We start from the raw sequence: 27,475 nt of genomic DNA, 5'->3' as shown, positions 1-27,475 counted from the left end.
GTCTATTTTGGCCTCCACTCATTGTTTAGAGCAACGTCATGGCTAAAAAGCGAAGAGTAGCCTTCCGCTTCGCTAACAATGCATTACTGTCAAGTTGTTATCATAAAAGAATCTGTCACATCAAAGTGTTGTTTTAGTAATCTAACACGAGCAGCGTAAACAGTGTTATTAATATATGTGATGTTAAACTAGCACAGAATTGTTAACTTCAATACTCACAAGTTATAAATGCCATGTCATCAAAACCATTACGCTGCAGTAAATTATACATGAAACAATAGAGATTGTGGGTTTATCAGCTAAAATTCTCATTTTCACTTTCTTTTTATCAAGTTCATCTCAAATTCTATGGTTGCAGAACAATCTGTGTTGATTAAAGCATACAATCGCATTGTAAGAGTGCGTAATGTTGTATTGAATGCTTTCTGCATGTATTGATGTTTGTAAGGTTAAACCTGCTGTTTTATATGGAAATTGTCGATATCTGATGAATCCAATGGCTCCAATATTTTGTAGATAAACTTAACAAAAACTTTTACTTGTGTATCAATAAAGACAATTTACCTGTTCATATAAGCGGGAATCAATATTTGAATGAATGTGGTCATTATTGCTGTCAGATGTAGTAGGAGTACTAGAACCACTATTTCTGCTACCCGCTCTATCACGGTTTCTATGATATCTTCGCTGGTAATATTCAATATCATACCAGTCAATATCAGCGTTTTGTTTATCGTCATGATTCTGACTGCCTATATCACCGCTGCTACGAGCAACATTCAAATTAGCATTAGCTAGCAAGGCCTCTCTTTCATATATCTCTTTTGCTTCATTGCTTAATTCTTGCCAACGATCGTAAGCCAAATTGATGAAATCAGCAGAGGTAGATTGTTCCTCGCTATTAAGATTCAGATCGCCTAATTCTGCCTTCAAACGTCTTGCAAATTCATCAAATGCTGTGATAGGTCTAGCTGGCACATATTTTGTTTTTCTTTTATGATGTCGCTTTTGTTGATAAGGATGCGATTTCACACTATTAGACCTGCTTCTGGTAGTACGATGGCGAAACGGTGACTTGATTAGGTATTGTTGTTGAGTGTTGGACAATAATGTATCCTGAGGCCGCTCAAGAATAGTTGTTGTTGGAGTAGTTGTTGATAAAAGAGCAAATCTATTGTCATTATTACTGCTGTTACCACTAACCATAATGCTGCTACCTTGAGTACTTCTGCCTATGTATGGAGGTAAATAGCCGTACGTTATGATAATAGGTGTACTGATCGGAACACCCCGTGCAGTTGCAATCGCACGTTGTAATAACTACCTTTCAAGACATTATTAATCCTGTGCCACAGTTGCTCTGTTTGGTAAAGATTATTACCCTTCTATGTCCTCTTTTTACATTCAGTGATATTAGATCAACTTCCGTTATATCAAACAACTATTTTTAGCATGGACAAACCAAAAATTTAAAACAATTTTAGAATCTTAGGCCTAATAACATTTTTGCGCAGTTATAAAAGTAAGACTTACCGACAACAGTCTATCAAACCCCTCATGAACAAAAACTGAGAAGTACTGATCTAACTTGTAGAATTCTAAAAATTCTCTCATCTGATCTAAACTAGTATCGTTCTCCTCAGACTCTCTAAATATGTGATCATAACTATTGTAAAGGACTTGCATATACTAAAAGTTAAAAAAAAGAAAACCAAAAACTGATTAACAAGCATGTACAAACTGATTTAAAACTAAAAAACTTCGGACCTGTCAACTTAAATCTCGCAATCTCTTTCAGTGTACGAACGCTTCAGAAATAGAACAAAAATGAATCACAAAAGAATAAAGAGTGAAGAAGACTTTATATAACTGTTGCGCTGATTGGAATAAAACATCAAAAAGGAGGGCAAGCACTCAGAGTTGTACCAGTGAAATACAGCTATGAATAAGCTTTTTTTTCTTTTTTTTTTTTTTTACAAACAAAGCACAAAAATTTTCTGTCGATGGAAAAACGTTCTCGAAACGTTCATCTCCAAAAAAAGAAGCATTGGAATCCAATGGAATCCTAGATCAACAATTAATCGGAAACCCAGGCAACAAAAACCGATGCGGTGGGATAAAAGGCCTTAAAGTTCATTGACACAGCGCTCCTCCAATTTGCATCAAACTGTTTGCAATGGTTCCATTATTGGTCTCCAATAAAATTGTGTAAATTATTGACATTAATAAAGCTACAGTATCTTTTATGGAAAAAGTCTGCCATACTTTCTATGTTCTACTTGTCATTGGTCGAAATCATTGTTTCTGAATTCTATCGTTTTTATGAAAAGTCGAACAAAGCAAAATCCATTAGAGATAAGTTAGAATTTGCAGGTAAAGCTTTTTATTTACTGAAATAGAAATAAAAACGAAAAACGACTTCATCAGTTTAAAGGCACCCATTGCCATCTGTACACATACTTTGTTATGAAACGAACAATGAGACCTGTCACTTTAATGATGCAGCTGCAATTTCCAACAGATTTTGCTGAGAAAAGAATGATGTAGCGACAGTTAGAAGTGAAATCAAATGTGCTCCATCACCTGACAATTTTCTGTTATCGTTGATTCCCCTGTCCCTCAGACCGAAAGTTAAATGGCTCAAATAAGCACTCAACTTTCTTTGCCTTCCTATTTGTCCACAGGCAAAGAAGTGTTCTATTGGTTTGATTTTTGCCAAGTATATAGCTGATCTTACTCTCAACATTCTTAAATATTTTTTCCGGAGATTACTGTAGAAAATCCTATCTATACTCTTGCTGTGTGCTGCAACTTGATAAGATTAACGGTTTGATTAAGTAGTTGTTTAACTCACCCGTTTTAAGCAGGGTTCCTCCCATGTGCTTAAAGACATAATGGACAGACTAAATGGTGCTTTTTGCCGCAGGTTACAAGCTTAGGTATGTATTCAGTTTATGTTCAAGTATTTGAATAGCTTGCTTCTACCGTTAGTCATTTGTCTCGTGTTTAGTCCTTTATAGCTGCGGAAAAGGTTTGAGTCATATTTAATGACTAACAATAGATCACAATCTTGGTTGTTCCTGTCACGTTCTGACCTCTACTTCATATAACAATCTGAGAAACAATCCAGATTTACTGCCTTTACCAGTTATAGTGTACTGGAACAAATAAGATTCCAGGCACACTTCAACCTTACCGGTGATCTGGATATCTCGCAGTGACATGTACAATTCATTAACAGGAACAATATTATTCGGCTGTCACTACTACTTTCTTAATTCCACTATAAGCTCAGTTCAACCTCGCATTCATATAAAAGACCATTCAATTTCTAAACCAAAATAAAATCATCGAAGAACTATTGTTCGGTCACGCTGACTCACTCAGTCTTTACATTTAAAACTTATTAAATTATAACTCCTGATATCTAAGAATATCACAGTTCCATTGATCCTACAATTAACCGAAACTTCATATTGATCCACTATCTAGAAGAAAGGTGAGTCTTGAGTATAAAATTATAGATGTACAAGTATAGAGCACAGGTATCAAACGAATACACACATTAGGGGAAAGAAATTGTTTAGACAACCGCCTACGACGCGTCGTTCATCTCCTAGTAATTAAACAATTTCATATGAAAGTTATAATATGAGCCAGGTCTTGGCTTCCGCTATAGAGATATAAATAGTGTCTTTATAAGGCGATGGCAGCTTAACTTTCTACACCTTAAGGCATGCTTTGCAAAGAAACAGAGTTATGCTTGAGTGTTTGACTTCATCTAAACCTGAATTATGCAATAACAGTACATGGCTCATTGAAAAACAGAAATTTTATACCTCTGAGCTCGAGTAAGTATGGAATAGTGTATAAGAACGATCAAGAATAAGCAGAGGAGTTGCTCCAGGCAGTAAATACTCGATAAAGTGTAGATATTCTCTATACCACCTTACCTTGTATACCGACAATAGCTTTTAGTACTACTTCATTGTTACTGTAACTTTGTTTAATTTTGACAAAGAACAATTAAGTGCCTTTTTCTCTTTGGTCTTTGGGAGTATCCATCATAGCAAAGTAAAAGTAACAATAGAAGGCTTTAAAGATCCCAAGATTCATATACCGATACAACACCAGGATTAGGTATATCAGTTAGTGGCAATTAGCAAGATCAAGTCAAAATAGTCATCACATCAATTACCGTAAATGTTACAGATAATGAAAACTGCACTCTCCTACTCTTGCCATTTATTTCGGTCGTTTCAATTAGTCCCTTCTCCTATCGTCAATATGCCCTTATTTGGTCTACTTCAGACAACGTCTTAGTCTTTCCTCCTAATTTCCTATAATCCCGCCAACATCACAACAACAGCCTCACCATTTACCTCGCTCGCGCACGACAACCTAATATTTCCGGCGAACCGCCTCCCTCTCACCATAAAATAGTATCTCCTCAACACCCACTTATGAGATATTTAACATTTTCTAGCGGTTTGAATTTTTTGATTGCCTCATAGGTTCCTTTTATCATACCAATTTTGCCTCTTTAGCTTTTGTAGAGCTGGGATAAAAAGTCTATACGTTGAATTCCTCGTCAAACTCTAACCCCTACTGCTTTCTCTGTTGCAGCATATAGTGTTGAAGCTGGGACAATGAATGCCTACAGTTCCCCAGAAGTACTCTTAACTACTGGTGAAAATGCCCAATAGCATGAGAATAAGGTTTATTCTATTTTTACTCTTTTCCAATGAAAGTAGTGATGCTATAATTATACTTCTATTTAAAGACGTACAAATGGCGCATCTATTTTGAACATAATCAATAAAGTGTCATTATAAGATAGTAAGCATCACTGTATACGAAGACAAACTATAGGAGCAATTACACGGTTGTAATAGTTTGATAAGTAATAAACAGTACAGAAAAATTAGCAATACAACACACACAGCGATAAATGTTGAGAATATAGACGATAAGGTAATGAACAAGCAGTGCTCTGCGTATATTAGAGCACTGAAAACCCATACTTCTAATCGATTATTAGGTAGTTAATGTGATTCTTCAGCTTTCGTTGTGTTGATTAACAGTTAATGGTTTTCATTCTGGCTCTCATTTTCGAAGACTAATGTCAGCGGAAGATGTAGGTTTTCAACATTTTACTCGTTGTTCGGTCATGAGCCCTATCATAGTGAAGAGACCGTCTAGTGGTGCAATAAAGCTCTACTGAATGAGCGAGTTGACATGTCAAGTCGGTGCCAATTAAGTACTGATATATTATGTAGACGTTTTTTGGAGTAACAAGAAGTGTATGGCTCTATTCAGAAGGCTAGTAAGTTGTATAGTATGAAAAATGAAAATGCAAGCATTAAGTTTAGAACTCTTGATGATCAAAGTAGGCTGTCTCTTCTTGCTTTCAAAGAGAGTAACTGTCACAGTTAACGGTAGGCACGGATTTTTTTAGAGAGCCAGATATCGTAACTAGACTATGGCTGGGCAATGGGCTTATTATAATTCACATAATCTAGAATAACGAAGAATTTTTCTCCTAGTTTCTCTAGAACAACAAATAAAGTTTGACTTTTAAACATCCAATACGGAAACTATACACGGTCCCCTTTGTAAAGAGTTGATGCTATGATCCTTCTTTGCAGTAAAGTTAGAATTCAGTAGACTGCAAAAAGAATTATGCTCCAATATATGTAAACAGTAAACATCATGTAAGTCTACTTATAGTTTAGTAAATTGCTTATGAAAGAAAGCAATCTAGTTTGGCATAAATTTTCTCTTAATAGCATGCAAAAATTGTAAATTGGACCTCCTTTATTTCAAGCAAATAAAATAATAATGTGTTGTCTGATGTATTTTACACGCTGTGAGTTGAACTTAATGACGAGCTACCTCACTTTAAATAGAAAATGAACTTGAGATTACTATAGACTTACGACGATCAGCACATTGTCGAAATACAATAAATAACTTCTTTTTTGTTCCTGATTTATGCTCTTTATCTTGGGGTTCCCTGTTTTTTTGTTTTTTTTTTTTTTTTTCATCCGCACAAAGTACAGAGTACAAAAGAGAACCCTTAAGCAGCTTACGGATCTGTCTTATTTTAGTAAGCAAGCAGAGTGTACGAGATTTAGGGAAAAGTTTATTTCTTTAACTATTAGACAATGGACTTATTATACATAATAGAGTTGTTGTCCCTTAAAAATCTTTTTTTTTTCTTCTTTTTTTTTTTATGTATAGAAAGTATATATTCATGCTAATTTAATAACTTTCTTCTTCTTTGTATAAATATACGCAGTAATAAGTATAAAATCTATACTATCGTATCCGATTTCTCTCCTCTACCCTTTTCTTTTTACTTGTCTTCGCATAAAATAACCAAGTACATAGCAAATGTCAACTTCTTGTGTTCAACAACAACAACAACAACAACAGCAGCAGCAGCAACAACAACCATCATACCATCATCATCACCCACATGACAGTAGTAGCAGTAATAGTCAGCAACAGACAGCTGCTTTTGACTATCATCAACACTTTATGAGACAACAGCAACAACATCAAGAGATTCCACATGAAAGACGTTTTAGCTATGCGGGCATGTTGTCTGATCCTGAACAATGTTATAATCATATTGGAGCTAATACAGCCATGTCCCAATCGCCTACCATAACCACTTCTTCAAACGAAGAGCATCATCCAGCCCACCCTCCTATCGTGTCCTCAAACACTAGCGCCAGCCCGTCTAGCTTCATTGATCCTGTTTACGTTGATTTGCATGCGAAAGCTAGTGCTGCTGCGGCTGTATCTATGAATCAACATGTCTATCATCATCATCATTCTCATCCACAAAGCACTGTATTACCTTATTATCAGCAGCTTACTCCTCCACCTCATCATAATCAGCACCACTATCAGCAACAACAAAGGCCCACCAATGCCACTGCTACTAATGCCACAAGTCCTATATTTGCCTATCATAATGACACCGTATCTGCTTCCTCTAGTACTATTACTGCCGCAACAACAACCTCATCTTATCATCAATTCCATCCTTCCCATCCTTCCCATCCTCATCAGCAACAAGCATTCCCCATAAGTAGTCTTTGCACAACCCCTACTCCTACTTCTGCTACTCTTCAACATCATTATCAACAACAGCAGCAGCGTCCAATGACACCTGTCTCACCTCCTCTGATAATGAAAGAAGAAAGCCAACAGCAGCAAGCTATGACCAAACAAGAAAATACCAATGTTACTGCTGCTGCTACTACTTCTAATACCTCCACTTGTACTAACCATAAGGCGAACCAGTCAAAGAAACAACCACGTTCGAGAGGCCGTAGAGTTTCCAGTGTTCCCAACTGCAGCACTCGTATGTTTACTTGTAAAGCAGATGGCTGTGGTAAAGTTTTCAAAAGATCTGAACATTTAAAAAGACATATACGTTCAATTCACACATTAGAAAAACGTAAGTCCTTTACTCAGGTTTTTTTTTTCTTTACGTTCATCTTACCTAATTGAGCTTTCTACATTATCTAGCTTTTGAATGCCCATACCAAAGTTGTAACAAACGTTTCTCAAGATCGGATAATTTAAACCAACATATCCGCATTCACCGACATAGCAATCAAAAGGATCATAACAATCATATGTCTTCCACTTCTAAAACATCTGCCAAAGCTGCTTATATGAAACTAAGTCATCCTTCTCCTCCCACTACTACTGTCAGTAGCATCCATTCTCATTCTCATCCACATCATCACACTCAAAGTCAATATCAGCATCATTATACCTCTTCTAATACTCATACCACCTTTGCTAATTTTATTTAAATCTCTTTCCATATATTTTCTTTTTATTTTGACTTTTTACCTTTCTTTATGCCCAGATCGAACCTCTCACCCCTGAATCATATCAAAAAACCTTTTTGTCTCCTCTCTCCCCCTTTATTCTTATCTTTTCTTAAACATATGATATAATCATATCATATATTATAAGTTTATGATATTATATGCCTGCGATTTTTCTCTCTCATAATAAACCCGTTCTGTTTCTTTTTCTCCTATAAATTGATATTGATAAAATGCTCCTTATACCATTGTGTATAATAATATAGTAAGTTTCGATTTTGACTGAACAGAAAGCTTTACAATGCATAAATCATTTCGGATGTTCCTAATTCTGCTTAGTCCTCCTTATTCTCGTCATATAATGCGATGTTGCCTCTTATAAGATATATCCTCAAAGTAAGCTAAGTACATGTATGCAAGCGTTAATGAGGGCGATTCCGCTGTTAAGGCAACAGAGGAATCGCTTGAAAGAATCAGTAAAGTGAGCAGTAACAGTTGCAAACTTAATAATTTTAGCGCTATTGTGAATCTGTATATAATGTTCGGCTCAGATTCATTCAATTAATCATTGGGCTGTCCAATCTACGTTCTTGTGAATGAAATGGCGTTTACATTATGTTTTTTTAAATGTATGTATTCAATAAATCAAACGCTCATATTCCTAGAAGGTTGATACGCTATGACTTTATTGTCGTATTATTTGCTCAAAGGTTGGTTCACTTTGCATTGCAAGCTTTCTGTTGAGCCCGTATAACTATGCGTTTCGCTTATTCGAGTATAGCTTATTCTTTACTGTGATTTGCTCCCAAACGAAAAGCGGACGCTTACATCCCGTTGTTCCTTTCAACAACAAAAAGTACAAGTTGCACAAATGGGAAGAAGGCATTTATTATTGGTCCCAAAAATCGGGTAACAAATAAACAAACGAACTTGAGCATCCACGGAAAGAAAGGAACAACCCTGCTTTTTAATTGCTGATCAGCCTATAAATGTATAATCGATCGCTGCAACATCTTCGTAGTACCTTGAAAAGGCACTATGCCACTAATCGCTTAGCGGAACTCACAATGCCTTTACCAACAGCAGGCTTGAAGAAAACGAAGAAGAATTTGATTGGCTTGACATTGGACGATTTACAGCATGAACTACGAAATCTCTACTTTAGCAAGCCGTATACAGCGCTTCAAATATGGCAACACATGTACAAACGAGGCATCACACAGTTTGAAGCCATGAAAAATTTGTCGAAAGACTTACAACAAGAGTTAGCTGATCAATACGACATTAGCTATGGAGAAGTGAAGGTCTGCAATTGTTGATGAAGGTGATACGCAGTGCAAACGGGGCCGAACGTAACACATCTATTCTTTTTTGTCAATAGTTAGATAAGCTCTCAGATGATCAAACAAGAAAATTTTTGATAGGATTCAATACCCAGCAAGATCCGCGAGCAATTGTAGAAACGGTCATTATACCCGAGCAAAGACGTTCTACTTTATGTGTTTCATCACAGATCGGTTGCTCTTTGAAATGCAAATTTTGTCATACAGGAACACAACAATTAGAAAGAAATCTGACCTCAGGTGAAAGTAAAGCGAAATATTAAAGAATGTCTAGAATCATTATTGATTGTAGACGAGGCATTGATTGCGTACCTTTCTTTTTTTTACTCCCCAGTCGTGGGCCAATATATGATCGCAGCACACACAACCCATGATTTCGAATCAAGCAATAATAAAAAAACTATTTCAAATATGGTATTTATGGGACAAGGAGAACCTCTTTACAATTGGCGTCAGTTACAGAAAGCCATCCATATCTTAACACACGAGCAAGGCCTTCACCTTACGAAATCGAAAGTTACTGTCTCCACTTCTGGTGTAGCTCCACTCATCCCAAAATTGGCTAGTGACTTGGGCGGCGTGTCGTTAGCTATTTCATTGCATGCAACGAACAATAGTCTTAGGGACATTTTAGTGCCACTCAACAAAACATATTCACTCGAGACAGTTCTGGAAGCATGTCGCACATATGCTGCACACATGGGGATTAAACGAGGAAGAGGAAAAAGGATCACCTTTGAATATGTGATGCTGGATAAAGTAAATGATTCGTTGGCTGAGGCAAAGGATATGGTACGCTTATTGAAACAATTACCAGCTCACGTCAACTTAATGTAAAGTATTTTTTTTTTTGTTTTGACTATTTATATGCTTGGATTGATCATTTGTTCAGAATTGAAAATATAAACTGATTTCTTTGATATTGTATAGACCGTTCAATCCATGGCCTGGAAGTGGATACAAGTCAACCGAAATGCATCATATTGAGAAATTTGCTGAAGTTGTAAAGCAGGGTGGTGTGCATTGTACAATACGTCGACCTAGAGGCCAAGGTAAGCGGTAGTGCGTGTGTGGAAGAGTTGATTAGAGTCGTTTGGTTGTTAATTTTTGCGGGTCATTCTCATAGATATCATGGCTGCCTGCGGACAATTGAAGAGTTCAAATGTAAATAAAAGAAGGGCATAGCATTACAAACTACGTTTAACGATAAAAAAAAAAGGGTTCGCGACGTGACGTAACAAAAAATTTGGAAATTTTTTTTCTTTTCTTGGACTCCACTTTTTCCTCTGTGTAGGAACTGAGTTCTCACTTATTTCCTTCGCTGTCCTTCCATTTTTCTACATCTCTCTCAGAGGAAAGTGTAAAGTGGAAAGAATTCTTGTTCTTTTTTATTCTCTTTTTTAGCTGTATTTTTGTCAAACATAGCAAAAATAATACGTTAGATTATCATGTTTGGCAGTAGCAGTAATAATACAGCTAGCTTCTTCAATAAACCTTCGACATCGACATCATCTTCAACGACGTTTGGCGGAACTGGAACAGGAGGAAGTATCTTTGGAGGTGGCAACAACACTAATACTACCTCCTTCGGTGGAGGACTTTTTGGTAATAACAATACTACCAATACTGGAGGTTCAACTTTCGGTGGGTTCAACAAGACAGCAGGAGCTACATCAGCCAATGGTACCGCTACCGCTCCTCTCTTTGGTGGTGCTGCCCCCAACACGAGTAACTCAATGACTCCTGCGACAAGTGGTGCATCAATAGCAGCTCCGAGTACTGGAACATCGCTTTTTGGTTCTTCAGCTAATAAACCAAGCACGTCAGCATCGTTTTTTGGCACAGCGGCGAATACAACCACTAGTAGCACTGCTACTCCATCGTTATTTGGAACCGCTACTTCAACAGCTGGTACTGCAACCACAGCATCCTCACAGCCATTTGGTGGTAGTGGAGGTGGTTTGTTTGGCTCTAAGAACATTAATTCTACACCAGCAACCTCTACGTCTGGAACGAGCACATCATTGTTCAATCAACCTGCCTCAGGAACATCGATATTCTCCTCCAACAACGCGACTCAACAACAACAGCAACCACAACAACAGCAAGAGTCTGTTAAATTATTAGATCTTGCCACATGTTTTCCCGATACCAAAGCACCACATTTTATCATACAGCAGAATAGTATCAAACGCTCCACTGTACCCTCTTCACATTGGATGGAACGTAAAGCAGATGATAGAGCAAATATGGATAACGATAATAGAAACGCAAGAAACCTAACATTATTCCATACGATGGACACTACACCTATGACCTCCAGTACTGCCCAATCCTCATCGGCGACGATGTCAAAAGCCGCTATTGCACCTTCAAAATCACAGACACTTTTCAGACAATTAGATGGAAGAACTGTAGTACTACCTCCTTTCTTAACTTCGACTGAGCAAAATTTGGTAAGTCGGTAATCTCATTTTTCTCAACTCTATGTGCCCAACCGTTGTTATATAAGGAAGTCGGTCCTGGGCTGTTCACACAGATAGGACATTCTATTACTATTCAATGCCAAATGATCACAGAACCACAGACGTACTCACTTCAATAGTATTGTCTTTCTAATGTTTGTAGATCAATCCATCGAAACCAAGTGGAGCAACTCAGTTTGGGATGAAACGACCCCTGGACGATGATTCGAAAATGAACGGGTAATTATCAAAAGTTCAAAACGATAAAAATTTGTTACCCACTTTCTAACTTTGTTTCGTAACCCTCTCTTTGGTATACATCCTACAGACGTAATGTTTTGGCCAAAAACCAGAAAGGTGTGTTTTCATCTTCAGCAGCGTCTGATACATTAGCAGCAGGATTTAATATCAACTTGAAGAATATCGATGCTATAAATGCTGTACCTACTGATTCTATCGCAGATGTGGGCGTAGCTGATGCAAGAGTAAAAGAGAGGATGGCCATGTTGGCACACGAGCAAAAGTTACAAGCCAATGCTTATCATATAAACGAAGCTGAGAACAGGTAAAAGAGACAGCAGGGAAAAAGTTAGAAAGGGAGAGGAAGAAGAAGGAACAAAGGATATATATGGATAATCGAACCATGTGTTAACCAATACTCTTTTTATAGTTATGGTATGGATATTGATTCGAATGTTCACTTAAGACCAACCACAACGGCTACAGCTACTTCGTTGTCAAACAACCGGAATAACAATAACAATATGAAACGAAGAAAACGAGTGCGTGTGTTGGGATTTGATACTAGCAATACTGAAGAGGTTATCAATTACTTTAAAGGACTTGGAGCTTTAATGGAGCCCCCTACTAGTCATGGTAACTGGATTACTTTTCATTACGTGGACGAAGAATCTGCACAGAAGGCTATTAAGTGTCATGGAATGATCATTGGCAGAGACCGCATGATTGGTGTGGCATGGGATGAAAATGCAAAAGAGTTAGAAGTATCGCAGCTTGAAAACGCGCATACGGAGCAATTGTTCAAACGTACACCATCCAGCACCGCTAACACTAAAGATACTTTACCTATACATCCTATCTCTTCTTCAACCGCATCAGCACAACAACAACAACAGCAATCTAGAAGCGGAACAAATCTACCTAATACATCAGCGACTCAAGGAAATACCAACACTTGGCAAAACCCTAATCCTAGTACCTCAAATAATACTACTAATGCTGGCTCATCCAAATTGAAAAGAGGTGGCTCTAGTATATCTTTCTTAAGCACACTCAAAGATAAACTTCTTGGTTGGTAGAATAACTTTTTATACTTGTCAATATTAACAAACAATATATCAATAAATAAACTGTTAGCATGATTACTCGTCATATATTGCGTCCATAAAAATTGTCATGACAAAATCCAGAACTCTGCTATAAGCCCACCGACCAAACGTTGGAAAGATTTTGAATGGAAATAAAGATAAAGGAGTGTCTTAGCATGACGCCTTATACTACTTTGTTCTTCATCCGAATAGCTCCCTAATGAAATATAATTTTACTTATGACTTTGTCTTTTAGAAGGTCTCGATGAATGTATACGTTTCCTCTTTATACAAGTCACATCTACAATAGTGTATGTATGAAACAATAAGCTACTTTTATGAATAATTGCAAGGAAAGCAAGTGTTCCAAGTCGGCTCTTTAATTATGTGGTAAAGACTAAAATAAAAATATTAATCGTTCAAAAAAAAAAAAATGTATTTCATCTAAAATATTAGTTAAGGTACTGTAGTTAAGTCTCATATAAAGACGGACTGCAGGCGCATATGTTTGGTGGTGTAAGTGTTTCATCAGTTCGGGAAATATCAAATTGAATCAACTTGACCTCTTTTCTATTTCGAATTTTTGAACATCCCAGTCTTTATTAATAACTGATATTTCGTACAATGAAGAACTTTGCTTTTCGTGGAACTCTCAAAGGTATTTCAGCAGTCAACAGGTAGACAGTCAGACGAATGGATGGGCATATGAATATTGACGTATTTTCGATTTTGAGTCCTATTTCATAGGTCACAACGGAGGGGGTAACAAAGGCAGTTTCGACTGTTCGCTACAACGCAACATTCCTAGCTAATTCTGTCAAACACTGTTGTTAATACTATACCTGCAGTAACGTCCATCGTGACAAGTTCCGTATCGCCTGATATGGTTCTTTCAGCTTCTCGCGGTAATTTGATATTTGATAACTCTACTGTTTCTTTACGAGCCTTTTTTTCAAAGCCGTTTATTTCATTATAGACAAAACCGTTATTGTTTGGAACATCACTAGGTTCAAACCCTCATGACTTTAGGGCATAATACCTATATAACTCCTCTGTAGCTACGATGACAGAAACGTAGCTAGATTGAAATGGAAAAACTAACCCTTCTGTTATTGTTATCTTTACTGTTCACTTTTTACATGTGAAGGTAAAATATAATCAGACTTTTTCTTTTTTTTTTTTTTTTTTCTATCTTTTCTATTCTATAGGCTTTTGAGCTTCTTCAAATGTGTCTTGCCAATAAAGAAATTTGTTGTGGAACCGTAGTTAAAGTGAATGTAACTTTTTTGTATACTCACGATTGCCCTTTTTTTGGGACCTGCAAAAAAAACCAAAGACAAAACAAACCACGGATGAGACCAACTATGGCGTTCCTCGCAAATCACATGTTGGTCATATTCAAGCTGTTCAGGACTTGGCTTTGTCCTCTGACGATCCATTTGCTTTGTCTGTTTCCTGGGACGAAACCATACGTCTTTGGGGCTTGACTACTGGCGATGTTATTCGCTGTTTTATGGGTCCCGAAAGCGAGGTCTTCCACCGGACAACCGTAAAATCGTATCTTGCTCTCGTGTTAAGACTATCAAATTGTAGACTACTCTGGGTGAATGCAAATACACTATCAAAGATAATAATCCTGACAATTGGGTCACTTGTGTTCGCTTTTTATCTAACTCCTTATTTGTGTCTGGTGGCTGGGATACGCAGGTCAAGGTATGGGATCTCACCACCTTGAAATTGCGTGCCAACTTTATCGACCCATAATGGCTGTGTTCATACAGTCGTTACCGCTTCCGATGGTACAACACTCTACTCTGGACATTCTGATAATTTGATTCGCGTTTGGCAAGTCGTTGATACTCTATAAAGAAATGAAAATCATCTATTATAACTTGCGTATCATATATTTTTTATTCTTAGCATGCAAATTTATATAATAAAATAGACAACTCATGTTTACGTCTGAATACATGCCAGCTCTCATTGTTAAGACTACGTTTATGAATGGTAATCAACGATGACCCTGACGATTGTATCGCAGACAAATCGCGATACGGATTTATGGACACCGAAATGGTCTGACTTTCGGATTTTTCTGTGCAAAAAGTTGTGCTTGATCTTCCGTCTGGGAAAAGCTGGAAGTATTTTCTTTTTTTTTTTTTTTTGTTCGGATTATGCCTTTTGTCAAATTTTTTTATTGTTACTTACTTTCTTTCTTTTACATTTTTGTGAATAGCCTCCGTTATACCCCCCCCCTTTTTTTTTATCTTGTGGTTTGCATAGAAAACCTAACAGTAATTCTAGCGAATACAATTGAAGAATCATCGAGACGCATATATACACGGACACACCACGCCATTACAGCAGCCACAATTAAATTTGACATTTTGTGCAACACTTGTCAACTTTAAACGCACAATAAAAAAAATAAAAAATAAACGATTCTATTCAATCTACGGCATCTATACAAGCATACATACACGCAAATACTTTGCTCTTGAAGAATCTTTATGAAAGTATATTCCTTCTGGAGAGTATATGCTTTATGTGGGTAAGTTTTGCACGCCCCGTTCACAGGACGGATGGCCCTCTATCTATTGTAAAACCACTCATTTTTAAACTTTTGCTACAGTTTTTTAGGACTAGGAGGATTCATGGTAACACTAGCTTTTTTCTGTTTTTGAAATAAGCAAAATAACAACGATAACGAAAGGCTCAACCTACACAGCTTCAGCTTAATTAATTAAAATTTAATACACTTTTTTTTTTTTTTTTTTCAACGGTTGCTCTTCATTTGCTCAATCCCTATTCTATGAATGATTTCAACCATAGTATGGGTAAATACAAACACATCTTTCCCAACAAAAGAAGCTTAAAACATAGAATAACCAAGATATGTGATTCTGCGTTTTTTAGACTTGATAGTGGAGTCATATCGGCAATGTTGATCTCTAAAAAATTTCATCATACATTCCACTGGCAAGGGAAGCCTATTGCTGCTGCATTGATTTCAGTACCTTTGGCAGCTGCTGGTATCATCTGCTTTGTAAAGTATTTGCTAGCCCAATTATGGTTGTGTAAAGCGACCATAGTAGAGCTCTATTGATTCTTACCTCTTTTTTTTTTTTTTTGTTTTCATTCTACATCCACAAACAGTTATCGGGTGCTGTAGCAGATAAAATTGGTAGAAGAAGATTCTTGATGATGGCATGCATTGTTCATATCGTTGGAGTTATATTGCAGCTTGCTATACATACTGTTCCTTCATTTCTTGCTGGTAAGGTTATCGCCGGCTTTTCAACTGGGTAAGTCGTTTTTCGTTATCATTTGCCCGTATGTCGATCTCCTCTTCTTCTTACACACGCACACTCTTTGATTCCCTCACAGCATGTACAGCGTAGTATGTCCACTATGTAAGCATTTTTCTTTATTCAAATCGATCGTTTTGTTATGGTCGACATGCGTGCTAAAAACACCCTCCATCTTTCAAACCACAACAACAGATCAAAGTGAAGTTTCATTACCAAATCATAGAGGTCGACTGATTACCATGCATCAATTTGGCGTCACTCTCGGCTTTTGTGCAGCTTTTTGGTCTGCTTATGCCTGTCTTAGTTCTACCTGGCCTGATTCATGGTCCATTCCTGTCGCTTTGCAGATTTTGCCACCCATTCTCATGCTCGCTGGCCTTTTTTTGTTTATACCCGAAAGCCCACGCTGGCTCATTTATCAAAACCGCCATGCAGAAGCGAAACGCATTCTTCAAAAACTGCGCGCCAAAGAAGATACGGATGATTTAGAATTGAGCATGGAATATATCGGCATCATACAAGAAAGAAACTACGATCAGAATTTCACATCGAAGAGCTATGCCAACCTTTTATCAAAAGGGATTGATAATAATCGAGGAAGGACCATTCTGGGCGTAGGATTACACATGATGACACAGTTGACGGGTATCAACGCTATTTTGTAAGTACCCCCATCTGTGGAGATCACACATCTATTGACGGGAGAGAGACTAATTACCTGCATGGTTGTTGGGGGGGGGTTAGATTCTATCTACCCTACATTTTGGAATCTACAGGTTCGACGAGGTTAGAATCAGCTATGCTTGGCAATGGTGTAAGCAGTATGGTGAATATGCTTGCGACGATCCCCTCGTTTTTCTACGTGGACCGATGGGGTCGTCGGCGCATTTTAATGTGCGGTAGTCTCTCTATGGCGAGTTGTATGATTATTATTGCTGCTCTTCAGGGCGCGTTTTCTACCAAAGTATATGACTACAAGCCCCATGTCTTGCCGGGTACTATCTTCCCCTTTGCTACCTCCATGACAAATGATACCGCGGCCTTTATCATTTTGGTTTTTCTCTGCTTGTTCCTCGGCTGTTTTGCACTCAGCTGGGGCTCGATGGGATGGATCTATCCTGCAGAAATCTACCCTCAAAGTATCCGTGCGAAAGGATTAGGCGTCACAACAGGTGCTAGTTATGCGATGAGTCTATGCGTCTCTCAAGTAGCGCCTATCATGTTTAAAGAGTTGAGTTGGGGCACTTATTTGTTTTTTGGAGCCGTTTGTTTGACACAGATTTATATAGTTCATCGTTGGTATCCCGAAACAAGAGTAAGTTGTGTGTGTGGGGTGTTTGTGTTGGTAAGAAAAAAAGATCGGTTTAATGAACCCCCATTCTATGTTGGATAGGGTCGATCACTCGAAGAAATACATTTGATTTTCAGTGGTGCGCTGATTGATCAAAGTCCAGGAGCCCATCACCCTCAAACAGCATTTGAGGCTTTAGCTCATTTGAATCATTCACATATACAAACTAGAATTGATTTATCCAGATCGGTTTCGATCTCTATGCCTTTGTTGGGCCATGGTGCTCAGCAGCAAGAGGAACAACAGTTTTCTTCTGAACATCAACATCAGACGGCACATTCACCTCACCATGATGAGGAATGTGCAGCTCATCCACAGTTACCGCAGCAGCAGCAGCAGCAGCAACAGTATCCATACCAATCTCAATATCCTTATGTACATGCGGAACCAACCTCCACTCCGTCTACCATGGTAGAACAGCAGGAGCAGGAGCAGCAGGAACAGGAGCAGCAGGAACAGTTGCAAAAGATAGATGACTATTTTTTAATGGACAAAGATCCAGTGAATAACAGATCAACAGATAGATCAAATCGCGCTATACCGTCTTTGTCCTTTGAACTCAACAATCCTTCCATCACGAGTACCGCCACCCTAAGCCAGCCATCTCCGTTATCGAGTGTGAGTACGATTGTCGAAAACACAAAGAGCAACAATAGCAATCTCATGGACACGCACATGGACTATACACCTTACTACAATCAAAATTATTCTACTACTAATACTTTACTCAATACTAATTTTATGAATTCTACTACTGTTACTACAACTACTACTAATAATAATACAACAGCAGCAGACCACGACAATATCCCTCTCACTACATTTAGAACCCTATCAAGAGTAGGAGAAGAGGTAGAAGAAGACACACTGGATGTATCTTCTACTACATCGCTGTCGTCCTTACATCCAACGCAATTAACCTCGTCACAATACATCCATCATCATCATCTTATAAGAGAAGGTATTCAGCTGAATGAACCTGGTTCTATGACTACCACCGCTGCTTCTTCAATAAAAGAAAAAAGCTGATAATAGCCCGTTTACGTTATTGAATTGTATGGGGGGGAGTCACTGTTTCCTGATTTGGTAAAATTAAAAAAATGGCTATTTGATTTTTTGGTGCTTCATGGTTATGTACATATAGACTGCTACGGTAATTCCGAGATACTCGTTGGATAGTACAACAACAACAACAACAACAACAACATGTACAGAATTCTGTGACGAGCCTATTCTTTTTTTTAAGCAATGTCAACAAAGATCGCAGAGATATGCATCCTATTGTATTTGTTTGAACGTTTTGAGTTTTCGTATTACTCGGAATGACTTGATTTAGTTTAAAGATGCCAGCAACTTAAAACCAGGAAAAAAAAAAAAAGGCTTTTCTTTTGTTGGCTGTGGTTCTGTAGAAAGAAAAAAAAGCTGGGATAGTACATCGGGAACATTAGACAGTATGAAGAGACGATTACATAGGCAGACGATATAGTATGTATATGTAACAAATAGGTTAAGCGCGCCAAATTTCAACGTAAGAAGGATGTCATGTTCACTTTTTTGCTGAATATAGTCAAAAACCGGGCTTGTCACTTGTGGTCAAAACCCTAAAGTAATCATTATCGTCCTCGAACCAGAGAGCCATCGTTACTTTTTTAATGCTTTTTTTTCAAATTCATCCTTTAAATGACTTGCATTCAGAAGAACTGGCATTTTTCGTCATGGTTTTTTTGCTATGTAGAAACTCACGGCTGAGGGAGGTTGAAACGTATAATTCCAAGTAGGTAGGTCATTGCTTGGGAATCATATGAAGTTGTAATCGGAATGACTATATACAGTAATTGAGATTACTGAAATTGGAAATGCCTTTCTTTATTGTAATATCTTTATCTTTCTTAATTTGAATAAAGCATGACATTGACAGGTACCTGAGATATTGAAGAAACTCAAAAGCACCAATTACAATTCATCATCCTTCTTTTGACACGAGTAAAAAAGAGAAAATCATAAAAAGGAGAATGTTGTCAATAAGGTTATTCATGGAATTGTTAACATGATAATTTGTAGTAATTACTATGCTTTTTTTTTTTTTTTTTTTTTTTTTTTTGCTGCTCTCACTGCCCAGAAAAATAAAAAAAAATAAAAAAAATAAAAGCAAGTAACTTTTTTTTTTTTATTTTTTCAGGAGTGGGAAGGTTGAGCATAAAATATAGGAGTGTGTGTGTATATACAGAAATTGGAAAAATCATAACAAAAAGGTCTAGAAACCCAACTTTTTTATAAAAAAAAAAAATTGACGTGAAAAGCGTGCGTTCACGCGTGAACTGTGATTCTGTGTAATGAAGCTTTTTCTGTGTATGTGTGTAAGTATGTATGTGTGTGGGAGTCTATTACAATGTGATAAGGGGGCTCTGCTTATTATTTTCCATATAAATAGGGCAGCTCATCCACACTGTCTTTTTATCCTCCTTTTCTCTTTTTACCCTTTATTTTCAGTTCTTTTTTTTTAAAGCATAGTACTACTCATTCTATACAATAATAACTAGTCAATGCTCCAGCAGACTCCTTCAACAACGAATACGACTGCTGCTACCGCCAGCAATCCCGCCTCAACAGCTTCTTCCATTGATCTTTCAGCGGATAATATTGTTGTATTTGCAACTTCTTCTATCAGAATATCTCGACCGAAAGCAATCAAACGTAAATCATCGAAAAGACGTACTTCTTCATCGAGTACCACAGTATCTTCGTCTTCATCCATAACCACGCCAACAAACAGTTCTCATACGCCACCTACTTTTAATTTTCTCGTCACAAGTCCTTATTATCCACCTCCTAAGCCTGTAAAGATAACAGCCATTCCATCTATTTTGATTGACTTTACAGCCATGACGTTATGCGATTTGATGAAAACCAGGAAATCCAACCGATCTCTACCAGAGTTTGTCTATTTCGTACAGAAAGTGACACACCAGGCCAAAATCAATGTTCGTACATTACTGGTGGCATTGATTTACTTACAAAGAGCCAAATCAAAATTACCTAAAAGAGCCATAGGAAGTGATGGTAAACAAAAAGCACACACACACACACACACACACACACACACACGCACACATCTAACGTTGTGCGTACATACAATGAAGCCAATCATCACTAACGGATTGCTGATTTCTGTGGCAAAAAAAAAAAAATAGATACCATTCATCGTATGTTTTTAGCAGCAGTCTTGATTGCGTCTAAATACTTGGATGATTCGACTTGGACCACACACACTCTCACCAATTATCAGATCTACACTATTTGCAACGGCCTTTTCTCTTTTGATGAAATACAACACATTGAAAGAGGCTTCCTAAAACTACTTCAATATGAATGCTTTATCGATGATGGCCAACTGAACAGCTTTGTCGAAGAGCATCGAGTTGAACTAGGGCTCTTTTAAATCAAATGAAGCCATCACATAACCTACCTACCTACCTATCTTTCTACCTGCATCATTTCATCTGTATATAGTGAGTCAGCATTATCAGCAATCAGCAATCAGCATCAGCAGCATAGTCATATTATATAAGCTACCTCATCATTCATCGTTTATTTATCTAGCATTTAATCATCATTCAGCATCACCATCAGCCCCGTCATCAGATAATTCATGAATATACCTTTGTCATCTCTCTCTTTCTTTCTTTATTTATATTATAACCAAACCTGTGGACCCGAGTTACTTATTCTTATTGAATCGCTCTATTCGTAACATAGTAATAAATAAATCAAACACAAATAAATCTACACCAATTTCTTTGTTATTTCAAAACCCAAAACAATTGTTCAAGGGGGGTCATCGTCATCCATCACAAGGTACACATACAAATCCCACATAATTTTCATGCTTATCATCATTCACAAATTGTCAAACTTTGACGAAAAGTGTGATAGTGTCGGAATCAATTCTTTCCGAATAGCTATATTATAATGTATGTGATTCACTGCCCCTTTTTTCTTTTTTGTCATGCAATTGGTTCATACATACATTTTATTACACGGAGGCTGTACATGCATGTAAAACAAAAAAATAAAAAAATATAGAGTCTTTTCTATCTTTACTAACTTCTTATCGTTGGATTCTAGATGCATTATGCAAATATAAACGTTTTCTTTTCTTTTTCTTTTTGTTGGATATAGACAAATACGCATGCATCGAGCCTTTATTTGTTGTAAACTACGGCTTATGTATGCATTTGCTTTCCTTTGTATTCTATTTGACTACTCTTTGCTTTATCAGAAGCAGCTTTTGCAGCTTTGTCGGTTTCTACCTTTTCCTTATTGTTGGAGGGTGGCTTGATGGATGGTTGGTCATCGTCACTGTCTTTGTCTTGAGCCTCGAGTTGAATATCATCAGGAATCGCTTCTCCATCATAGTCACCAATCTTTTCCCAGCTATCGTTACTTTTATTACTTTTGGTGTCGTTATTCATCTTGCGGCTCTTGTTTTTGTCATTTTTGTCATGGCTTTTAAAGACAGGAAGCTCACCAACGTCCATCTTTATTCAAAGGATAGACGGTTTTAAGAAAAAGAGAAAAGCAAAAAAAAAAAAAAAAAGAAACAAAAACAAGAAAAATAGGTAAAAGGAATGTGCTGGAAGAGCTTGGTTTACGTGTAACATGATATAACTGTTTGTTAGTAGAATGATACGAGTTTCATTCATCCTCAGCCTTCTTCCAGTTCCTTACAGAATGGGTTGAAACACAAAGGTCATCCTTCTATTCAGATAGCATCGGCCTTTTTGCAAGTTTATTTTACATTGTAAACAACAAGTACTTTACTGATGCGCTAAGGGCAAGCATGTAAAGGAGGGGAGAGGGGTATTCATTTCTCACATCTTATAGCTAACAGGGTGTGCTCCAGATCTTCTCGAAGTTTTGGTGATGTTCTGTCTTGACACTTTGCCACCAGCTGGTATAATGGGGATCTGTTTTCCGCTTTTTTCTTTCTCATCGCAAACAGTGCATAAGAAGGCGCGGTATTTTACAGGATAGCCTTTCACGGGTGGCTGCACACAGCCGCAATGTACCTTGATACTACATTGCTCACATTGAATGTACACTCTAGGATCCCAACTGGTTCCTCTTCCTGTAAAGCCGGGTCTTCTCGTCTCTTTCGTTTCTTCCAATTTTTGCAGATAGTCATCAGGGAAACGATAAGCATCCCACGTACTCTGAGGCATATCATGCTGCTGACAGACCATACAGATCAAATCATCCGAAGGTAGCACATAGTTCAGTCCTGGTTTTTTCTTCCTTCGTTTCGACTGTGTCGTCAATGACGATCGATCTGTGTCTGCAGTCGTAGTCGATGGAAGTGAGGTAACGCTACTATTCCTACTTCTACTTAACTTTCCTGGGTGCTCGTAGGTCAGTTGGCATTCTTCACCCCTTCCAGCGATCGATATCTGTTCATGTGAATACGACTGCACAGTGTTTTGGCTATCTTCTCGGTCTTCTCTTCTTTGTATTTTGTCCTGAAGAGTATTTCCAACGTCACCCTCTTTATATTCGCCCGTAGCCCCCTCAGTCAGTAGCACAGAAGGAGGTCGCTTTTGTCCCCACATGGAAAAACGCTTTCGCTGTTGAATGAATGCAGAGACGGTGGTGGTGGAAGGGCCACTCTGTTTGTTATTACTGTACTTTAGAAAGGGTGATTCTGAATCTTCATCATCATCAGAGATGAGTTCATATGTTTCATCAAATGTTTCAACAGATCCTGCTCTCGACCAACTGGGGCTTTCGGATCCTCCTCTACCCGTCATCATTGTCGTTGTCGCATGTTCCCGCTCCTTTCCTTTACTTGTAGAGGTGATGGTGGCTTCTTGTGCACGGCTATAATGAAATGCATTAGTATCATTCAAATGGTGAGCCGTATGCATGTATCTTAATGCATCCGCTCTTTCTAATTCATCCTCTGTTAACATATCATCACCATCATCACCATCCTCCTCCTCTTTCTCGCCAGTCGTTTCACCATCATGAGGTATTACTTTAGCTGTGAGTTGTTGACCTCTTTGCCTTTCTGGCTTGTTTGCTTCTCTCCAATTTTCCTTGTTCACATCGTCTTCTGCTGATGCTATCCTCTCGTTTTGCGCGCAAGTAAAAGTGGGTTTCATAAGCCCCATGGCAGTGGCAGTAGTAGCATTATCATAGTAACTGACAGCGTTCATGGATGGGTATTTCCTCGGTCTCCCTCTCCCTCGTTTTGCCGTCCCTCCTCGTGCTCCCTGTTTTCTCTTTAGAGTCACGTTTAAAGTGGGCTGCTTCTTTTGGCCTTGTCTTCCAGCACGCCCATATCCAATGTCGTCATTCTCACTCCTTTGTTCCATAACGTTATCTTCTATGAAGATTATCTCCTCTTGATGATGTAGGCTGTTCTGAGTCCTTGATGCTGGCGCAGTTGCTGAATTTACGTTCAAGAAGGGCGGCGACGGATCCTCTTCTATGTCAATGATCACTTTCTCGCCCTGTCGACTCTTCTTTTGCTCGTTTATGTTTGCATTAGGGCTTCTTTCCGACAAGACACCGTTGACTAGAAGTAAAAAAAAAATATAGGGAATGAGTTTTTTATTTCCTATGTCTTGCTTCATAACAATAGTAAACTCACGTTGGCATTGTCCGCGTGTACGCTGCTGTGGCTGATATGCATGTCTGAAATTGATAAGATCGCTTGCATTATATTGATCATAGGATTCAAAGTAACTTCCATCTTCCAAAGCTGCTTGGAAATAGCGATGAATATTTGGGATAAAGTAACGAGAGAGCCCTCTCCGTGCAGCATTCGTTCCACCCTCTACTTCCTCACTTTCATCATCTTCATCTTCATCATCGACGTCATCGTCCTCGTCATCGTCCTCGTCATCGTCGCCATGTTCTAGCTTGAAAAAGGCGTCGCGAAATTGCAGAACTGGCTTTATACTGTATTTTTCGGGTTGATAATGGGGTCCTGAATATACATTTCGAGGATCACCGTGTTGCTGCTGTCGTGCTGAGTATTCTTTATCGTTCCGAGCTACTGTTATATTTCTATCATTGTCCCTAGGTTGTACTATCTTTTGTTCTGGATACATCTTGGCCTGCGTTACTTCAATTCCACTAGACGTGGATGCTTTCGACGAAACCGTGGGTGAGGGTGGTATATGCACAGAATGCTGTTCGACATGATTCATCGCCAGTGAAGAGACAGCTATTGGATAGAGATGATCATTGTTATCCCTACACATCTTCTTAGCAGGCGGCATGTTGCTGGTAGGGTGACTGGCAGGGTAATAGGGTGGTATGTGGTGTTGTTGAATAGGGCCATGACTGATATGACCTGGTAATATCGATGAGGAGGAGGAGGAGGACATGGATGGCGTACGTGGTGGTTGGGAAGAAGCAGAGTAAGATACATTACCATACGGGACGGGCATTGGCATTGGTAGTGGGGCAGAGGGTACGGGAGAAGGATAAGGATGAAGATAGGATGTAGAAGGCGGTGGTGCTTGCGACATCGTATGATACATACCCACGGGTGGAGGCCCCATCATTTGACCATAGTACGAACTCTTCCTATAGGATGGTGGTTGTTGCGGAACCATGGTGGACGGTCCAAAAGATGTATGCTGTAAAGGAGGATAGGATGGTTGTGGATAGGTTGGCCATTGTTGTGGTTGGTGTTGTGGTTGGTGTTGTGGTGGTGGTAATGGTGGTAATGGTGGAAATCTGGCTGTCATTGATGGCGTACGAACATGTGGCTTTTCACGAAGTTTCGCTTCTTTCTTGAGCTTGATCTGTTCTTCGAGCTTCCGCTTTTGTTTTCTTAATCTTTCCTTCAGTGCTGCTTTTCGCTTTGCGGATTTTGGCCCAGGAGGTAACTGCGGGGGAGAGGACGGGGAGGTTAGAAGAACTGGCTTGCGAATTCTTCGCCCGCTTCTCGAAAACATACTAGTCTCTGCAATAGCCACAATGGGTTCTCTTATAGCCATTTCTGCTTCACTCTTTGCAGTGGACTTTTGATCACGAGCAGATACTTTGTCGTCGTCATCTTCCCCTCGAAGGCTGTCGTTACTGTTCCTTTGGCCAGTATCTATTTCTGTATTGACAACGGTCGTAGGCTCTGTCTGTTTATTGTCAGCTTTATCATTTTCTATTTTCCCCCTATTCTTAACTGATGCTTCTCCTCCACTCTCAGCTTTGTCCGTATGAACCAATATCATTCCAGCCTTCTTACCGATTTTCAAGTGATGTACCTTTGTATCAACACTCTCGCTTTCCTTTTTGTTCGATACTACTGCAGATGGTAGAAATGTAGTGGATGCAATAGTAGTATCATTGTTTGCCAATCCGTCTGCAGTTTTCTCCAGTTTTTTCGTCATTTCATCAAAATCCATATCATCTGTATCATCAAAAGTTAGATATGAATCGATGCCACCCTCATCGTTATTATCGTCATTGTCATTGAGCTTTTCTTTCGGTTCGTCTCGAGTAGCATCATTTTGGTCTTCTTTTATACTACTCTTTTTTCTTTGTTTCACAACTATCTCTTCTTGGGGCATATATTCAACTAACGGTGGTATTGTTTTATTATAATGATAAACTTCTCGATAATGATCATATTGTTGCATATCATGATAAGCCTCACAAATTACATACTGCGGATTGGGGCCATTTGTACTATTATTGACAGGCAGTAGATTGTATAGTCGATACGTTGACCCTGTTTTTGCTGATGAGGTATCGAAAGGAACACGTCTACATGATACAATTTGATAAGGAAACCAAAGCCCACAACAAGAATTAGAGACTTGAACATTAAGGGGTAAACAAAGCGTACACGCAAGACACACACACACACACACACACACACACACACACACACAGACTTTTATAAATAATGCTTTAAAAGACTGCCCTGCTTAAGGATCTACTTACACAGATTTATCAACACCGTCTACTCTTGTTTCTTCTTTTGGAATGTCTTCAGTCGTCATAAACAATATTTTGTTGGTATCTATGACCGGTCTTTTATTTTTTTGATTTTGCTTTTTTTTGCCCCTTTTTTTTTGTAGAGATGCTGTTAGATTTCCAAGAGATCGTTGTTCGTCAGGATTACAATAGTCCACTTACTGAAATACAACTGCTTGAAATTGGCGCTTGAAGGATTTCGATTATTGTAGTGTAAGGCTTCTATTTACAATGTTGACTATGAGACGATCACTGTAGATGAGGCTTCTAGTTCACAGGGCAAACTTAATTGGATATAGCAAAAAAAAAGTGGGGAAAAAAGCACAAATAGAAACCTGCCGAAGTTTTAATTCATTTTATACTTTCTCATCGGTTTTTGCCCGAAGGAGCCGTCAAAGGTTGGTTACTAGTATCTTTGATCTTGCTACTTAGAGTGTGTAAACTGAACGTATGCATGTGCATCCTCTCCAATTTAATTGCAACTTTTTACTCTATCGCATCAAGAGGACAAAGATAAAGGACTCAGTGTTCGCAATGAAAGCTTATTCAAGCAGAAAGAATCCACCTTTATCCAGCCAAGATAGCACATTTCTGCATAGGCACTTATGCCTTGTGCTCTTAACACATCATCAGCCTGCTGATTCGCTATTTTAGAACTACCTGTCTTATATAAGCATACATATACAAAATGGCACACAATAAATATACATGTTTCGCAGATAGATTTATATACGTGTTGTTAAAGGTGCGGTTATGAACATACAGAGTCCTTCTTGAAGTTGACCTGGGAGCAACCATTCGCGTATTTTTTATTCTTACAAAAGGCGGGGAAA

At 38.3% G+C, this 27,475-nt stretch overlaps 9 protein-coding genes across 9 annotated transcripts; 7 read left to right on the top strand and 2 right to left on the bottom strand.

The window, feature by feature from the left end:
* Nucleotides 1–314: 314 nt before the first annotated feature.
* Nucleotides 315–1,686, bottom strand: BDF20DRAFT_915577 (uncharacterized protein; the record flags this gene model as incomplete). Its single annotated transcript, XM_053084335.1, has 4 exons — nt 315–425; nt 565–1,320; nt 1,382–1,441; nt 1,534–1,686. The coding sequence occupies 4 exons, from the start codon at nt 1,684–1,686 to the stop codon at nt 315–317; spliced, it is 1,080 nt and encodes a 359-aa protein (XP_052933581.1).
* Nucleotides 1,687–7,233: 5,547 nt separating this feature from the next.
* BDF20DRAFT_825460 (uncharacterized protein) lies at nt 7,234–7,838 on the top strand (the record flags this gene model as incomplete). Its single annotated transcript, XM_053077981.1, has 2 exons — nt 7,234–7,474; nt 7,546–7,838. The coding sequence occupies 2 exons, from the start codon at nt 7,234–7,236 to the stop codon at nt 7,836–7,838; spliced, it is 534 nt and encodes a 177-aa protein (XP_052933580.1).
* A 1,250-nt stretch (nt 7,839–9,088) lies between these two features.
* Nucleotides 9,089–10,186, top strand: BDF20DRAFT_907400 (cfr family radical SAM enzyme; the record flags this gene model as incomplete). The annotated part of the gene is made up of 4 exons (XM_053083376.1): nt 9,089–9,160; nt 9,238–9,445; nt 9,534–9,958; nt 10,130–10,186. The coding sequence occupies 4 exons, from the start codon at nt 9,089–9,091 to the stop codon at nt 10,184–10,186; spliced, it is 762 nt and encodes a 253-aa protein (XP_052933579.1).
* A 195-nt stretch (nt 10,187–10,381) lies between these two features.
* BDF20DRAFT_699945 (uncharacterized protein) lies at nt 10,382–12,004 on the top strand. The gene has a single exon (XM_053076070.1). It carries the CDS (start codon nt 10,648–10,650, stop codon nt 11,665–11,667), a length of 1,020 nt encoding a protein of 339 aa, XP_052933578.1. The 5' UTR covers nt 10,382–10,647; the 3' UTR covers nt 11,668–12,004.
* Nucleotides 12,005–14,218: 2,214 nt separating this feature from the next.
* BDF20DRAFT_1003028 (WD40-repeat-containing domain protein) lies at nt 14,219–14,937 on the top strand (the record flags this gene model as incomplete). Its single annotated transcript, XM_053074641.1, has 3 exons — nt 14,219–14,269; nt 14,329–14,523; nt 14,586–14,937. 3 exons carry the CDS (start codon nt 14,219–14,221, stop codon nt 14,754–14,756), a joined length of 417 nt encoding a protein of 138 aa, XP_052933577.1. The 3' UTR covers nt 14,757–14,937.
* A 221-nt stretch (nt 14,938–15,158) lies between these two features.
* Nucleotides 15,159–18,062, top strand: BDF20DRAFT_886561 (sugar transporter). Its single transcript, XM_053081995.1, has 8 exons — nt 15,159–15,543; nt 15,625–15,649; nt 15,804–15,808; nt 15,909–16,038; nt 16,149–16,297; nt 16,380–16,405; nt 16,496–16,964; nt 17,048–18,062. Exons 1-8 carry the CDS (start codon nt 15,503–15,505, stop codon nt 17,694–17,696), a joined length of 1,494 nt encoding a protein of 497 aa, XP_052933576.1. The 5' UTR covers nt 15,159–15,502; the 3' UTR covers nt 17,697–18,062.
* A 2,135-nt stretch (nt 18,063–20,197) lies between these two features.
* On the top strand, nt 20,198–21,093 carry BDF20DRAFT_915572 (uncharacterized protein; the record flags this gene model as incomplete). Its single annotated transcript, XM_053084334.1, has 2 exons — nt 20,198–20,714; nt 20,870–21,093. 2 exons carry the CDS (start codon nt 20,198–20,200, stop codon nt 21,091–21,093), a joined length of 741 nt encoding a protein of 246 aa, XP_052933575.1.
* Nucleotides 21,094–21,636: 543 nt separating this feature from the next.
* Nucleotides 21,637–22,255, top strand: BDF20DRAFT_886549 (uncharacterized protein). Its single transcript, XM_053081994.1, has one exon. It carries the CDS (start codon nt 21,884–21,886, stop codon nt 22,217–22,219), a length of 336 nt encoding a protein of 111 aa, XP_052933574.1. The 5' UTR covers nt 21,637–21,883; the 3' UTR covers nt 22,220–22,255.
* On the bottom strand, nt 22,218–27,040 carry BDF20DRAFT_886541 (uncharacterized protein). Its single transcript, XM_053081993.1, has 3 exons — nt 26,805–27,040; nt 26,610–26,732; nt 22,218–26,429 (listed from the first exon to the last, which is right to left on the bottom strand). Exons 2-3 carry the CDS (start codon nt 26,666–26,668, stop codon nt 22,526–22,528), a joined length of 3,963 nt encoding a protein of 1,320 aa, XP_052933573.1. The 5' UTR covers nt 26,669–26,732; nt 26,805–27,040; the 3' UTR covers nt 22,218–22,525.
* Between the last annotated feature and the right edge of the window lie 435 nt (nt 27,041–27,475).

Source organism: Mycotypha africana, assembly GCF_025528875.1.
Source record: "Mycotypha africana strain NRRL 2978 chromosome Unknown BDF20scaffold_9, whole genome shotgun sequence".
NCBI lineage: Eukaryota > Fungi > Mucoromycota > Mucoromycetes > Mucorales > Mycotyphaceae > Mycotypha > Mycotypha africana.
Note: the sequence above shows the minus strand (reverse complement) of the source record. Positions and strands in the feature narration are given on the sequence as shown.

Bases quoted from the DNA above. Each gene is read 5' to 3' on its own strand.
- BDF20DRAFT_699945 (XM_053076070.1), top strand. From the start codon at position 10,648: ATGTTTGGCAGTAGCAGTAATAATACAGCTAGCTTCTTCAATAAACCT.
- BDF20DRAFT_886561 (XM_053081995.1), top strand. From the start codon at position 15,503: ATGAAAGTATATTCCTTCTGGAGAGTATATGCTTTATGTGG. The intron at 16,039-16,148 runs GTAAAGTATTTG...ATCCACAAACAG, and splicing joins CTGCTGGTATCATCTGCTTT to TTATCGGGTGCTGTAGCAGA. The intron at 16,965-17,047 runs GTAAGTACCCCC...GGGGGGGGTTAG, and splicing joins ACGGGTATCAACGCTATTTT to ATTCTATCTACCCTACATTT.
- BDF20DRAFT_886549 (XM_053081994.1), top strand. From the start codon at position 21,884: ATGCATTTGCTTTCCTTTGTATTCTATTTGACTACTCTTTGCTTTATC.
- BDF20DRAFT_886541 (XM_053081993.1), bottom strand. From the start codon at position 26,668: ATGACGACTGAAGACATTCCAAAAGAAGAAACAAGAGTAGACGGTGTT. The intron at 26,430-26,609 runs GTAAGTAGATCC...TGTATCATGTAG, and splicing joins GACGGTGTTGATAAATCTGT to ACGTGTTCCTTTCGATACCT.